Source organism: Triturus cristatus, chromosome 3_1 (assembly GCF_964204655.1).
Source record: "Triturus cristatus chromosome 3_1, aTriCri1.1, whole genome shotgun sequence".
Taxonomy (NCBI): Eukaryota; Metazoa; Chordata; class Amphibia; order Caudata; family Salamandridae; genus Triturus; species Triturus cristatus.
Window position 1 is genome coordinate 324,100,073 of NC_140583.1, and position 13,277 is coordinate 324,113,349.

Sequence of the window (13,277 nt, forward strand, 5' to 3'; positions counted from 1 at the left end):
GCTGTTATTGAATTTCTGCAAGAGATTTAAAAAAAGAATGTTTACCATTGACCATTATATCTGATAACAAGACTCAATTCACTTCACATGAGTCTACAACATTTGTTAAAAATACCGATATATGTCAGATAAGAACTGCGCTCTACTCACCAAATATGAATGGTCTAGTAGAAAGGTTCAACAAAACCTTAGTTGAGGGTATTCAATTAGCTCTTAAAGCTCGGATTGATGTTCAACCACATGTAGCAGAATTGATATGGTCGTATCTTTGCATTCCACATTGCACTACAAATTTTTCACCTTTTGTTCTACTCAAAGGTAGGAAACCTAGACTAGAATTATCCCTTGCTTGGACAAAATCTACCAAAGCTAGTATGGAAATGGAAAAGATCCATGGTATAGCAAAACAAAATTGTGACAATTCCAGGAATATTGTATCTTCTAAACAACCTTTGTTGAAAGTGGGTGACAATGTCAGAATCAGATTACCTATGCATGTTAAAAAAGGTCAATTCAAGTTTTCTGATTCTTACATTATTCAAAAGGTTGGCAAAACATCTGTTCTTTTAAATACTGCCTCCTGGTGGAGTATTTCTAACATTGCCAAAGTTAAGGTGCCCAATGGTGGAAGTTGTTTTTGTTCATCCAATCCAGATTTTACACGTGATGCAGCGCACGCTACGAAATTCGTTTTATTTATTTAATTGTTTACTTACCTGCAATTATCCATATTCCGGTTTTTAGAACCCCCCACCCTGCCCCTCCCCCGCCCCACCCCACCTTACCGCCCTACAGAACTCCCTCCACGGGCCACGGCTGTTTGGTTCCACATTCTGGAAGCAGTTACAGGTCAGATGCACTGTTGCTCTCCAGAGGGTGGATGCTCTATTAAACTACGTCTCATCTTACATGATTGAAGGCCTTTCATTATTACACAATATAAGATGTTGTCCCAATTACTGGCACAAGTAGATTCAATGCCAGTTAGTGTACACTGTTTAGGTTTCATTGTCTGAGTTTTGGTGTGTACCAGCTGGCTTGTTTGGTGGGTCTGCAGGTCTTAGCTGACTTGATGGCAAGAGACTGTTGGAGCAGTTGGTGATCCAGGTAGTGAAGTTCTCAATGGCCTGTTCCAGGTTGGTTGAGTGGTCAGGCTGAGTGGTGTTGAGAGCGTCTGTCCATTGGGTCTGTGTCACTTTGTTCCAGTTGTGGAGGGAGGAGCTGGGAGACTTTGTGGTGGTGCATGTGGATCCTGCAATGGTGAAATGGATGATGGCATGGTCGGTCCAGGTGAGTTCATGACTGCTTTTGACTTTGTCGCTGACCTTAAAGATCAGGTCAAGCGTGTATCAGGCCCTGTGTGTGGGGTCAGTGACCAGCTGGATAAGGCAGATGTTGATCATACGTGCCAAGTGTTTAGCAGAGTTGCTGTTTGTGGTGTTGTTGAGGTGAAAGTTGAGGTCATCAAGGAAGATGTACTGCTTATAGTTGATAGATAGTGGAGCGATGAATTTGGTGATGGCATCACAGAAGTTGGGGCGTGGTCCTGGGGGTCTGTAGGTGTGGGTGCATCTGATGGTAGTTTTTCCGACATTGTGAAGGTGAAAGTGGAGGTGTTCCATGACTGGTGAAATGTCTTCTTTGGTGGTGATGCAATGGATTATTTCTTTGTGGCTGATGGCGATGCCTACCGAGAAACAGCCTTTATAACATGGTCGTAACCACACATGACCACGCATTCTTTACAACGAACATGCCTTTAGCGCGCATGTCTGTTACAATTAATCATTTACAAAAATATGCCTGTACCACGCACACCTTTACTACAAAATCGGATCAGCGTGGTAAAGGCATGTTTGTTGCAAAGAATGCTTGGTAATGTTCATGCGTGTTATGACAGCAGCAGGGGGCAGTTTTCAGGTTCAGGGCTGGGAAAACTGGGTTGATGCAGGGGAGGTTTCAGGGTCAGGGGCAGGAAAAGTGGGCTGCGGTAGAGGGCAGTTTAGGGCTCAGGGACAGGAAAAGGGTATAATGCTCGGTATTTGGCAATTTGCTGACACTCGCGACAAAAGCAGTAAGCATTATTAGTTAAAAAACACTGCAGTGGAGTTTTTTTATAATTCGGAAGCATTTAATTATAAATGCTAGTCCTCAAAGCTTAAAGGTACATTATCCCGAGCTAGAACAAGCTAAACCTAATCCATGATCCCTGGTAGGCTGCAACTCATATGCTGAGAATGAATACACCTCTTTCACTGTGGAGTTTTCTGTGAATGGCTGAGGGGGCAGTGGAGGAATAACGAGTGTTCAATGGGCCTAGTGGTTGACGGAAACACCGTCCCGGCTTACGGCCGGCCTGCGGAGAGTTTAATCTTTGACTCCGCTCATCGCCACCTTATTGGAGGATATGCAGGCAGTAAGTGTGAGCATGCCCAAGGCAGTAGTCCCTCCCCTTTTGTGACCACCCTTATGGAGCTACAAAATGGGCAACTCGTACCATCCAACTGGCACAGGAAGGTAAACACAGGTGGAGACTATCAGCCATGATTGTGCGCACCTGTGTATGTTTTTACTATGCATATGTATTTATAAACCAAGCCTTTAACATGACATTTTCAAAGTAAAGGCATGCGTGGTAAAGCCATATGCATGGTAAAAATGTTTTGTTGTCAACAATGCATGCGTGGTAATGAAGCATTCATGGTATTGACAGCGAAGGAAAGGCGTGCGTGATAGTTGCACGTGTTTTTCAGTCATACAACCTGCCTCCCCAGTGTTTGTTGGTGCGGTCCTGCTGCATCATCTTATAACCATTGGGTGTTGTAGTGGCGATGTTAGGGTTGAAGGTGGGCTAAGCCGAGTCTTTATGATGAAGATCACGTTGGGGCAAGAGTGGTGATGGTGTCCCAGATATTGATAGCACATTTTTAGGAGGTATGGGAATTGATCAGGAGGCATCGGAGGGGTTCCAGAGTGGTTGAGGTCACTGAAATGAGAGTGATGTGGGATTCAGTGAGGGCATGAGGTCCTGAATTGCAGATTAAGAGACAGCGGTGTGAGGTGAACGGTCCTACCATTGATCGAGGAAAAATGTGAGGCAGGAGTTGTTGTTGTGGAGTCCAGGTCCCGGGCTTGGAGTTTTTGCAGAGAAATATCAGTGAGTAGCTGAAGGGCCAGGGGTCCTTGCGCTCAGCACTGTCCAGGTGTGGATGGGTGCAGAATGGTTTGCCTTTGGCACGCCAGTGGCATGTCAGCTTGCGCGTCCACTACGCAACCGGGATGCAGCCTCCATTAAGCAAATCATGGATGGGGCACTTGCTGGTGGGAAGCAGGAGGGCTAAAGGCGGGAAGGAGAGGGTGGGAAAGGAGCGAGTGGCACCTATGACGGTGCTACAAATGAAAACAACCAGTGGTGAGAAAATAAGGTGAAAGCAGAAAGTCTTGTTGACAAAGAAAGTCTACTTCTTAGAATGCATTAACTCTGTTCTGCTTGTCTAAAGAGTTCTTTTGTATTGCAGATGTATTGTAGATGAACTTCACACTTTGTTGTTGCTCTCTTCATTGATTCATGTGATGACCTTTCTCTGTTGTGATGATAACAGCGCCAAAATCAGAGATGCTGTTGCTAATGTGGAAATGTCACTAGCTCTCAGTCCACAAATGAGTGCTTTTCGCACACACCCCATCTTAGAAATGGAATTTCTTGTTGGCTGAGGTATGCATCCAGGCCAGGCAGGAACGTCCACTCTAGTCAGGGTATGCTAAGCCTGTGCTCACTCTCTGGTAGCTTGGAACAGAGCAGTCAGGCTTATCTAAAGAGGCAGTGTATAATGTATTTGTCCATCATACATACACAGTAACAGAAAGAATACACCACAAAAAAACACCACACAGGTTTATAAAAATAGATTTTTGTATTATAAACTAAATGAGGCTAAAATGAAAAGAATCCAGTATAGTGAAGTCGAGATAATGACTTTTGAAGGAATAAATGCAGTTAAGGGCTTAGAAGCACTCCAAAGATTACTTTAGGTCATGCTGAATGGGGATCAAAGTCAAAATTCAGGCCAACCTCGTGGAAGGGCGGGCTGGCTACAAAATTCTTTCCTCTTCACAAGCAACAAGATGAATCGATCTTCTCTATGCAGTGAAGGTGAGGCATCACTTCCGAAGATAGGTGCCGTAGTCAAGAGCGTGGATTATTGAAACAGATTCTGTCAAGCAGTTGAGGGGATGGGTCGATCTCAACAAGCTGCAGTGGCAGCAATACACTGTCCGTTGTGTCGATCACTGGAGGCAAAGCACCAGTTCCGATGCGATGTGTAGATTTTACTCCTGCAACTGGGTCAATGCACTGGCTCTGCAACACACAGACAGGAGATACGTTGACACCTATGTTGCAAGTATCTGGGCCACTTCCAGCGAGACTTTGATCTCTCTGAGTCTTAACAGGAGGCAAGCCAACAAATCCTTGGAGATCACTTGGAGTGAAGACAAAGTCCAGCTCTCCTTTAGCTGAGTCAGACAGAAGCAGGCAGCAGGGCAACACAAGCGAAATGCAGACCTTCCGAGTCTGCAGTGCAAAGATGAGTCCTTAAGCAGCACAGGAGTCCTTCTGACATAGCTTCAGTTCACAAAGTGTTTGATTTGGTAGGGTCAGAGCCCCAGTATTGATACCCAAATGTGCCTTTGAAGTGGGGGTGACTAAGTCCAAAGGCCAACAAAAGAAGGTCAGAAAAAGAGGAGGAAGAAGGTAAAAGGTATGGGGTAACCCTGCAAAAAGGATCATTTCCAAAATCCTGCATATGCAGAACAAGATCCAGTGGTTGCGCCTTTTCCTACCTTCCTTGTAAAGCCTGGAACGATCTTCACCTTCACACAAGAGCCACCCCTGTAGTAAGCAAATAAACTGGAGTAAACTCATGCAATAGTTTCCTAGCACATGACTAATCCCACTAATCACCAATGCATTAGCTACTAACCATGGGCTCTAGAACAGTTGATGACTTCATAAAAGTACTTAAACACCTCATCAAGGTAGTGGGCGCTATCTAAGTACAATTACAATCCAATGTAATTGTCACCCATGTGCCCACTGTGTAATGGGTATCTCAAGGTCCAGGAGTTGGGATTCTCCTGATTCTCTTTGTTTTCAGTTGGCAATGGTGGTGCCATTGTAGAGACTTTGGGAATTGGCCAATATATGGCCATGAGTTGAGCCTCCTACTGAAAAAATCATATTTTGTTGCCATTTCAATTTGCACTTGATGTATTTTCTTTTGTGCATATGAAATGTGAACATAGGCAAACGTTTACACATTTGTTATCGGTTAAAGCATTGTTGATCAAATTTTATATCTAGAATTGACACTTATTGTGGATCCCTGATAGGCTACAGATGAATCCATTAGCTTGCCTGAGCATAACTTCTCAGTCGTTTCCATTTGAATTGCATAATTACCTCCAATGTTAAGAAGACGTGCTTCATCCTCTTGACGTTTCTTTGTAATTTGTTTACAGGCACCACGTGGATGTGTGAGATTATCGATTTAATACTCAACAATGGCAATGTGCAAAAATGCCAGAGGGATCCTGTCTACAAACGTGTTGTTATGTTAGAATTTGCTTTGTCGGGAGTAGTACCTCCAGGTAAGCCCAACAACCATACAATACGGCACCTCTGTCACAGTTGTGTAAAATTTGTGTATTCTGTCACATGCACATGGGTTATGATTTCTAAGTGTGTCAATATTGTTAAAGCTGCCCAGATTTCCTCCTAGGCTGATAAACTTTCTGCAGAGCGTGGTCTTCCATTAAGAGTTATGCTGGAGTTTTTGCTATTGGTTTCCTGTAGCATTTCCTGTCAGGAGTGTCCGACTATTACACAAAGGGACATTACTGCTTTGAAAACTTAGATAAGGCCCTAGAGGTGCTGCTCTGCCTCCTGGGTTACCTTCGTACCCTTAATCAAAACATGAAGAATTACAATGTACAATTTCACTTTGCCCAATCAGCTTCAAGTTCCTACTCCCTTATCTCTAAAAACCCCTCACTCTAACTCCAGTCAGTGCCATTGTGATATACATCCTGAATATTAAGTTCAAAATATCAATGGCGTTAAATATCGGTCAATATATCATGAATATAAACCTAATGAGGAAGGGTATATCGAGGGGAAGTAAATAGTTTATTTTTACTCTAATAATTCCACTTTTATATATTGACTACTTAAATATTGTGGTATTTAATATCGTTGAATTTATAGTACTTTTTTCTTTTGTTTTAGATTTTTAGTATCGTTTAAAATATAATATAAACATTTTAAATTCAAAATGAAGGTTAAATAAAGATTTTTATGGCATTATTTATTTAATAGAATAAATTATAGATATGAAAATTAAAACAGCATATTTTAAAACAATATAAATACAATGTTACTTTCATATTAGTCTTTCATAGTAGTTGTTTTAAAATGATTGACAAATTCTTAGACATACGCTTTTAACTTAATGTTCGTTAACCTACAATTCTAATAGTCAACATGGCATGCCCCATCCCCAGTTATATGCTTATATACCAGTGCTCATTGGACTGGAGTTAGAATAGTATGTCTGACCCCTTGAATATATGCACTTTCCTTAATGTTAGTTGAATTGAAGAATAGTGGAATTTAGAATTTTGTTTACTTCTAGACAATACCCATAAAACAAATGATGTTTAACCATATCGAACAATCCTAAAAAGCTATTACTTAGCACATTTAGATATAGTAAAATCCAGTTAAAAGAACATGCTTCTAGTGAGAAAAGCCTTCTATAGAATTAAAAGTCCACACATTCAGGAGCCACTGTTGTGGTCCCCTGCTGATGTGCCAGCTCTCTAAACATAATTTACCCACCCTCATCCTGGCAACGGCCCACATATACAGCAGCTATACCCAGAAGCAGAATCGGGACCCATCTCCATGGTGCTCAGGACTTGCATAAGGTATGAACATTCCACTGTGTCTAAGGCCTACGCTATATCTATGGAGACAATAGCGCCTTTACCCGCCCTGCTGTCCACTTTGTGTAAAACGTGGGTAAGCCGCCTTTGATTCACAATGGTATTACGACCAGGAATTAATCCACGTTGATCCCCATGAACCAAGTGGTGAATGATGGGACACAGCTGAAGAGCAAGGGCTTTACAAAGGATTTTGGTGCCCATGTCAATCATGGACAAAGGTTTATCGAAAGAGGGATTCAAGCCATCAGATCCTGGTTTGAGCATCATGGAGATGTAGCACTCTTGCATAGATTCCAGTAGGACCCCAATGCTATTAGCTTCTAGGTACACTTTCAGTAGTTGTTGTATAAGAGAAGGGGAAAAGCCTAGTAAAACTGCACTAGAAGGCCATCACTACCCAGTAACTTGCCACAAGGGAGCCACCTGAGTACTTCACGAATCTCCTCCAAAGTGAGATTGGCCTCTAGATCAAAGAATGCCCCCTCATTCAATCAAGGTAGGAGACTGAGATTCAAGAAAGCTGTGACCCAATCCAAGGCTGGGGGATGAAGGCTGCCGTAAATGCCCCCCAAGTGAGTCTTGAAGGTCTCGACAATGCCCCTCTAGGCACGTACGTCCCTGCCCACAGTGTACCTAACATGGAGAGCAGGAGAGTGCAGAGTCACCCTTCTAAGAAGCCAGGCCAAGAGGCATCCAGAAGTGCCACCCACTCTGTGAAGGAGCTGGTGATATGATTCAAGAGTGTATTTTTCCAGCTTGTCACTCACCTCCTCAATCAGTCACCGGGCAGACAGCTTCAGTCGGGATCCCAAAGTGTTAGCCTGTCCCAGCTGTTGAACGTGTGCCAATTGAGTTTCACCTGTAGGAGATCTGACTGAAGCATTCGCCTCATCCCACAAGAGAGTCCCACACAATGCCCACGGATCACCGCCTTCATCGCCTCCCATTCAGTCGCTCGGTGCATGACCAATTTAACTCAAAATTGTCAGAGGCAAGTCGCCACCACAGGAATGAGTGGGGTGTATTCCCTAAGCTGAGCTAGAAGAGAGCACTGGGGCATGGTCAGAAAGTTACTAGCTAGGAGCCAGCGTGATTCAGTCCGTTACTGGCAAGACACGGATTAAGAGCGTGTGTAAGGTGGAATCAATCGGCTATTGCCCGGTTGTATTACGGCCCCCTTTTCCTACATTACAATTCAGCAGAAATCAAAGGCATTATAAGAACAGGTCGCATCACCCTAAAATGATGGGTCACCCCGAAAATAGGGATAAATATTAACACAAAATCCCAAGAATTTTGTTCCGTCAATTACTCGACCTATCAATTGACCCATATCAGTGGAAGATATAATTATATGCTTTATTTGCTAACGAAGTCAAAGTGTGGATACTATTATTTAATTTGCATACCGGATCCGAAATGGACATGTGTATGCCATAAACTAGTCCCCATATTTACAGTCCTGATGAGACCCGGTATTTAGAAGTGGGTCGAAACGCCGTCGACAAACAAAATAAGAGACAGCTCTGACTGAATTATTATATTATTTACAAAACTGTTCTTGTTTAATTTTTTCCAATAACCTTTTGCACCTTTATCAATTGTTTTTGTTTATTTGTGTTTGTATGGTTATGGTTTCACTGGGGTCACTTTGCACTGTGAATGTAAGAAAAAGAGAGGAGTATTGTATATATGATATGGTTTTATATGTGTTTTGAAAAAAGTTTTTTTGCTAAATAAAAGACCTCGGCTGAGGCTTTGTAAAATAATGGTTGTGTATAGGCTTACTGCGTGAATTGCTAACTTTATGTTAGTTTGGTGAAAGATTAACTCAAAGACAACTATTGATGTTGTATGTGATAGATAACTATTTTCAAATGAGTTCCTTGTGAACATTGTTTTGTAGTACACAGAAAGTTACTGAGGCAGGTGGGTCACAAAGCGCACTCTCCCCTCCAGGGCGTACAAGACCAAAAGCAAGTCCAATCAACTATGTGTGTTGTGAGTGGGGGAGTAGCAAGTGAATTCCTTCACATCGAGGTAAGTGGCCCTACATAGATTACAGAGTCCCAGATTGTTCACCGGCTCCCGGAAGGAGAGCTTCCTCCTGGGTTTTTGGGGTCAGTTGAGGTGGGTGTCTGTCCAGACCACCATCCAAGGCAAAGTTAAATTTGTGCTCCCAGATGACCAATCTCACCATGGATGGTGTGAGAACCTCCTGGATCTTGCAGAAAAATTGGGTGTCATCCGTATTAGGGGTGTAGGTGGTCATGATGGCCACATCAATCCCATTTAGTCTCCCCTGTTGAAGTATGAAGCGTCCCTCTGTGTTGCCTTCCATATATGTCAGTGCAAAAGGAACCCCAGGTGCTAGCTATACAAGTACCCCCTTTGTGTATATTGAGTAATTGGCGAAGTACAGCAGCCCACTCCATTGCTTGCCCAATTTGCAGGCCCCTGAGTCTAAGAGATGAGATTCTTGGAAGCATGCAATCTGAACTGCATTCTGGAGAGACATTACTCTATATCTTTTAGTATAAGTACCAAGACTCCTCATATTCCAGGATATTAATTTGTAGGCATCGAGAGCAGCTATGTAAAAAGTAAGTGTGACTGTGCATCAAAACTTCCCCCGCAAGTTAATAGCTTAAACCAGAAAATCAACTCTAAAAAGCAGTTCTGAACACCCCCCATCCCTGGACAGGTATATCCAAATGACATGTGCATACTAGTCTAATCAGGCCAAAGTGCTAGGATGTACACTAATGGAGCCCAAATCCCCAACAGACACTAACGAGTGCCACCCCTAAGAGAGAAGGAGAAAGAACAAGATCGAAGTGGAAAAGATGGGGGAGAGAGGGATAGAAGGCCAAACCCCAAAGGATTCCCCCGCCCATGCCAGAGAGACAAAATCAGGAGTCTACAAGCTCATCCACCCAATTCAGTGTCAGTGTGCCACCTGTGCACAGGCGGCTCAGGAGGCAGTCTTGTAACCGGTTCTATTCCCCAGGTGAACATCTCCCTGAAGAGAGGAAAGATAGCTAATCCAAGCTTAGATGCATTACCAATTAAGTTACCGTTCAGTTAAGAAATGAAAAGGCTCCTCCATATCAGGATGTCTCAGCTTTGAGCACCACATCAAAGGTCAGTGGGGAAGAGCCAAGGGCACCCCCTTCAAAAGGGGTCGTTGTGATCAGAGTCTCGGGAAACAAGTATTGATCTTCTGTAGTATTTATGGTGCTGTCCTCTCAGACCACAATGCGACAAAGCTCCTGTGACTCCCATTTGAGCCCCCTTAGTACGATCATGGAAGGGGCAGAGATTGGGGAGATAAATTCAGCCAGGACCAAACCATCTCCAGAAGTTCAACGAAGTATGATTTCCCATTGGACAGAACTCAGAGCTTCATAGGACATAGCAACATGTATTTATGGTTCATTTTGCGGAGCATGTTTTTTGACAGCAATGAAGGACTTGTGCCGCTCCTGTGAGTGTAGTTCGGGTATATGGGATCCTGCCATTTTGAAACTGCAGGGCTAAGAGCACCCTGGAGGCACTCAGAATAGAATCCCTGTTGCGCTAGTTCATAGTGCTGACAACGAGGGTCCTGGGTGGGGCCCCTGGCAGTGAAATGGGGCCAATGCCTAGCGTGCCCTTTCCACTGTGATGAAATCTTAGAGGCCCCAGGGTGTAAAATGCTCTACACCCAGTCCAATAGGAAGGTCTCCATCGACTGGCCCTCCACTCTTTCAGTGAATTTCAGGAGTCTTGCATTCTTTCAGCGTAAGCACCCGTTGGCATCCTCAATGTGGTTGTCTAGTGAATTTGTGACCACCAACATTTGTGACACCTGTTGTTTTAGTTGTCAGACCTCTGATTGCAAAGTATGTTGGACTCCACATTATCTACTTTGTTGGCTACTTTGAGTCGATCTGCGCTTAGGAGATTAATTTCAACAGATACACCCTCGATTTGTCTCTCAAGTGCTTCTCTGGATTCCTGGAAAGCCATGAGTAGAGCCACTCTAGATGTTCTGCATTTATTTCTGGGGACTGCACCGGCGAGGATGCCCGCCCATGCTGTGGGATCCTAACTGGCAGGTGGTGGTGTACTGCGTGATGGTGTTGTCCTGGGCCTGGCACTGAGACCTGTCCTTCACCATGTCAGTGGGCCGGTGCGATCAAGGCAGTTCAAGTGCCTAGGGAGATGCACTCATCCTTCTACACTCTAAGGATTATAAAAAAACTCCTACCCTCTCTGTCACCCAATGCTGTAAAAACCCTTATTAGCACCCTAGTAATGTCAAAAATTGATTACTGTAATGGTCTTATTATCAACGCTCAGAAAAAGGTCACCAACAGACTGCAGATGGTGCAGAACTCGGCCGCTAGAATGATAACAGGTACCCCCAAGTATCGACCAATCTCAACAGTAGTTGGAAAAAAACTTCATTGGCTACCTATAACAAGCTGAATTAAATTCAAAGCTCTTTGCACTGCCTTTAAGATCATACATAAAACTGGAACTGACTTCTTGAAGAAGGCCTTGTGTGGGTATACTCCCAATAGAACCTTGCGCTCATCAACGGCCAACCTTTTGATGGTCCCTTGCACAAAAAAAGTTCCCTAGGGTGACAGAAGATTTACTGTCGCCACTGCCAAATTATGGAACACCCTCCCTCTGCATATCAAATCCTGCCCAACTCTATTTACCTTCAGGAAACTGAAAACAACTTGGCTATTTAATCAATAGGCACCCCACCTCTGGCTCCATCTTCTACACAGTCCGCAGCGCCGAGACACCCAAGGGTATTTGTGCACTCTACAAATTGCTCAAATAAATAAATAAATATGTCCACCAAGGAGCCAGGGCAAGCTGCAGACCAAAGCATCGTTAGAGGATCAGACTGCCAGCAGGGTGCTCACCCACTCGTCCCCAGACTGAAGTGAGGCAGATCCAGGGTTGTTCATTAGCACTGGTATACAAAGTCTCTGTTGGTGGGAGCCAGCTGGCCCCTGTCAATATTCCAAACCACAATTGCAGGGCCACCCAACCGGAGGAGCAGCAACAGGGTGGTGGGATGTTCCGGGCAGGCCACTCTTCCGACTTCTGCGGATGACATTCAGTTTGAGGGGAAAGGCCCCTCACCGCAGCTACTTTCAGGACCTGGCACCCCCAGGGCACCTCTGCACCTGTTGCTCGGAGTCATGACAAACCAACCAGAAAGTTCCATGCCACTCTGTGGCTCTGCAAAAGGAGGGGAGGATGCCACCAAACCAATTCTGTGCCCCACCACCAGCTGGCACCAGGCAGATCAGGTCCACACCAGCAAACAAGCAATTCTTTGGGCAGACACCAAGGATCTCCACAGTAAATGTAAATGTAAATGTCCAGTATTTGTAAAGCGCACAGCTACCTCCGGAGATGTGTGCCGGCGCTGGGGGCCGTCGGGAAGATTAAGCGAGCTATTGCCCAGAGTCACACGGTGATGGGCTGATCTGCTGCCCGGGGACCGAACCGTGAGCCCCAGGATCCAGAGGCAGTCGCCCTGGCCGCTGCGCCACACCTCTTCCAGTCAGAGATGAGGAGTCCACCACACTATTTTTCACCTTCTGCAGGGCCGTTCTGACTGTGCGAGGCCCTAATGTAATCCACTTGTAGCGCTGGATCTGCCGGATTCTCCAGCTGCATGAGGTCAGCTCTAACCCTCTGGGCTGAGTCTCATAGTCCCCTCCCTTATCCTCCACAACGCAGGTCAGGGGGATGACCAGTCCAGGAGTCGGGAGTGCTATCTTCCCAGCGAGTCTGAAGTTTTCGGGGGCCTCCGCAGCACACCTCACTGCCGTATGACACCTCCGGCAGGCAGTCGGGAGCTGGCAAGTCTTGCAGCAGTAGTCAGGGCACGGGCTGCCAGTCATGACTCAGGCCCCAAAGGCAGGTCCAACAAGCTACCAGTTTCAATGGTGGCAGCGGATGGGCTGGGTAGAGAAAAGCCCTTGAGCGGCAACCCCTGCACTTAAAGGCGAAAGCCCTGGGCATAATACAGCCTGGTTAGGGCAGATTTAGACATGCTGGAAGAAGGATTGTTTGGTGGGACAACAGAGCTCTCTAAGAGCATATCCTGTTGGCCAATTCTAATGGCATTTTGAATAAATTGTCCGCCCTCCTGTTTTTCCCACCAGGGATGGATTCAGCAGTATGAAAATTCTTGGAGGTGTGATAACAGTTTTAGAAGCCTATAAGAGGCCTTTGGTGTGCCACTCCTATCT

At 44.9% G+C, this 13,277-nt stretch overlaps 1 protein-coding gene across 2 annotated transcripts in view; it reads left to right on the forward strand.

Moving 5' to 3' along the window:
* LOC146860193 (sulfotransferase 1B1-like) overlaps positions 1–13,277 on the forward strand; it is an 873,417-nt gene that overhangs the window by 433,331 nt on the left and 426,809 nt on the right. For both annotated transcript variants that reach the window (XM_085644034.1, XM_085644036.1), the window contains one exon: positions 5,521–5,649. In XM_085644034.1, the coding sequence (XP_085500160.1) occupies positions 5,521–5,649 (129 nt within the window). The remainder of the gene's footprint in view (positions 1–5,520; positions 5,650–13,277) is intronic.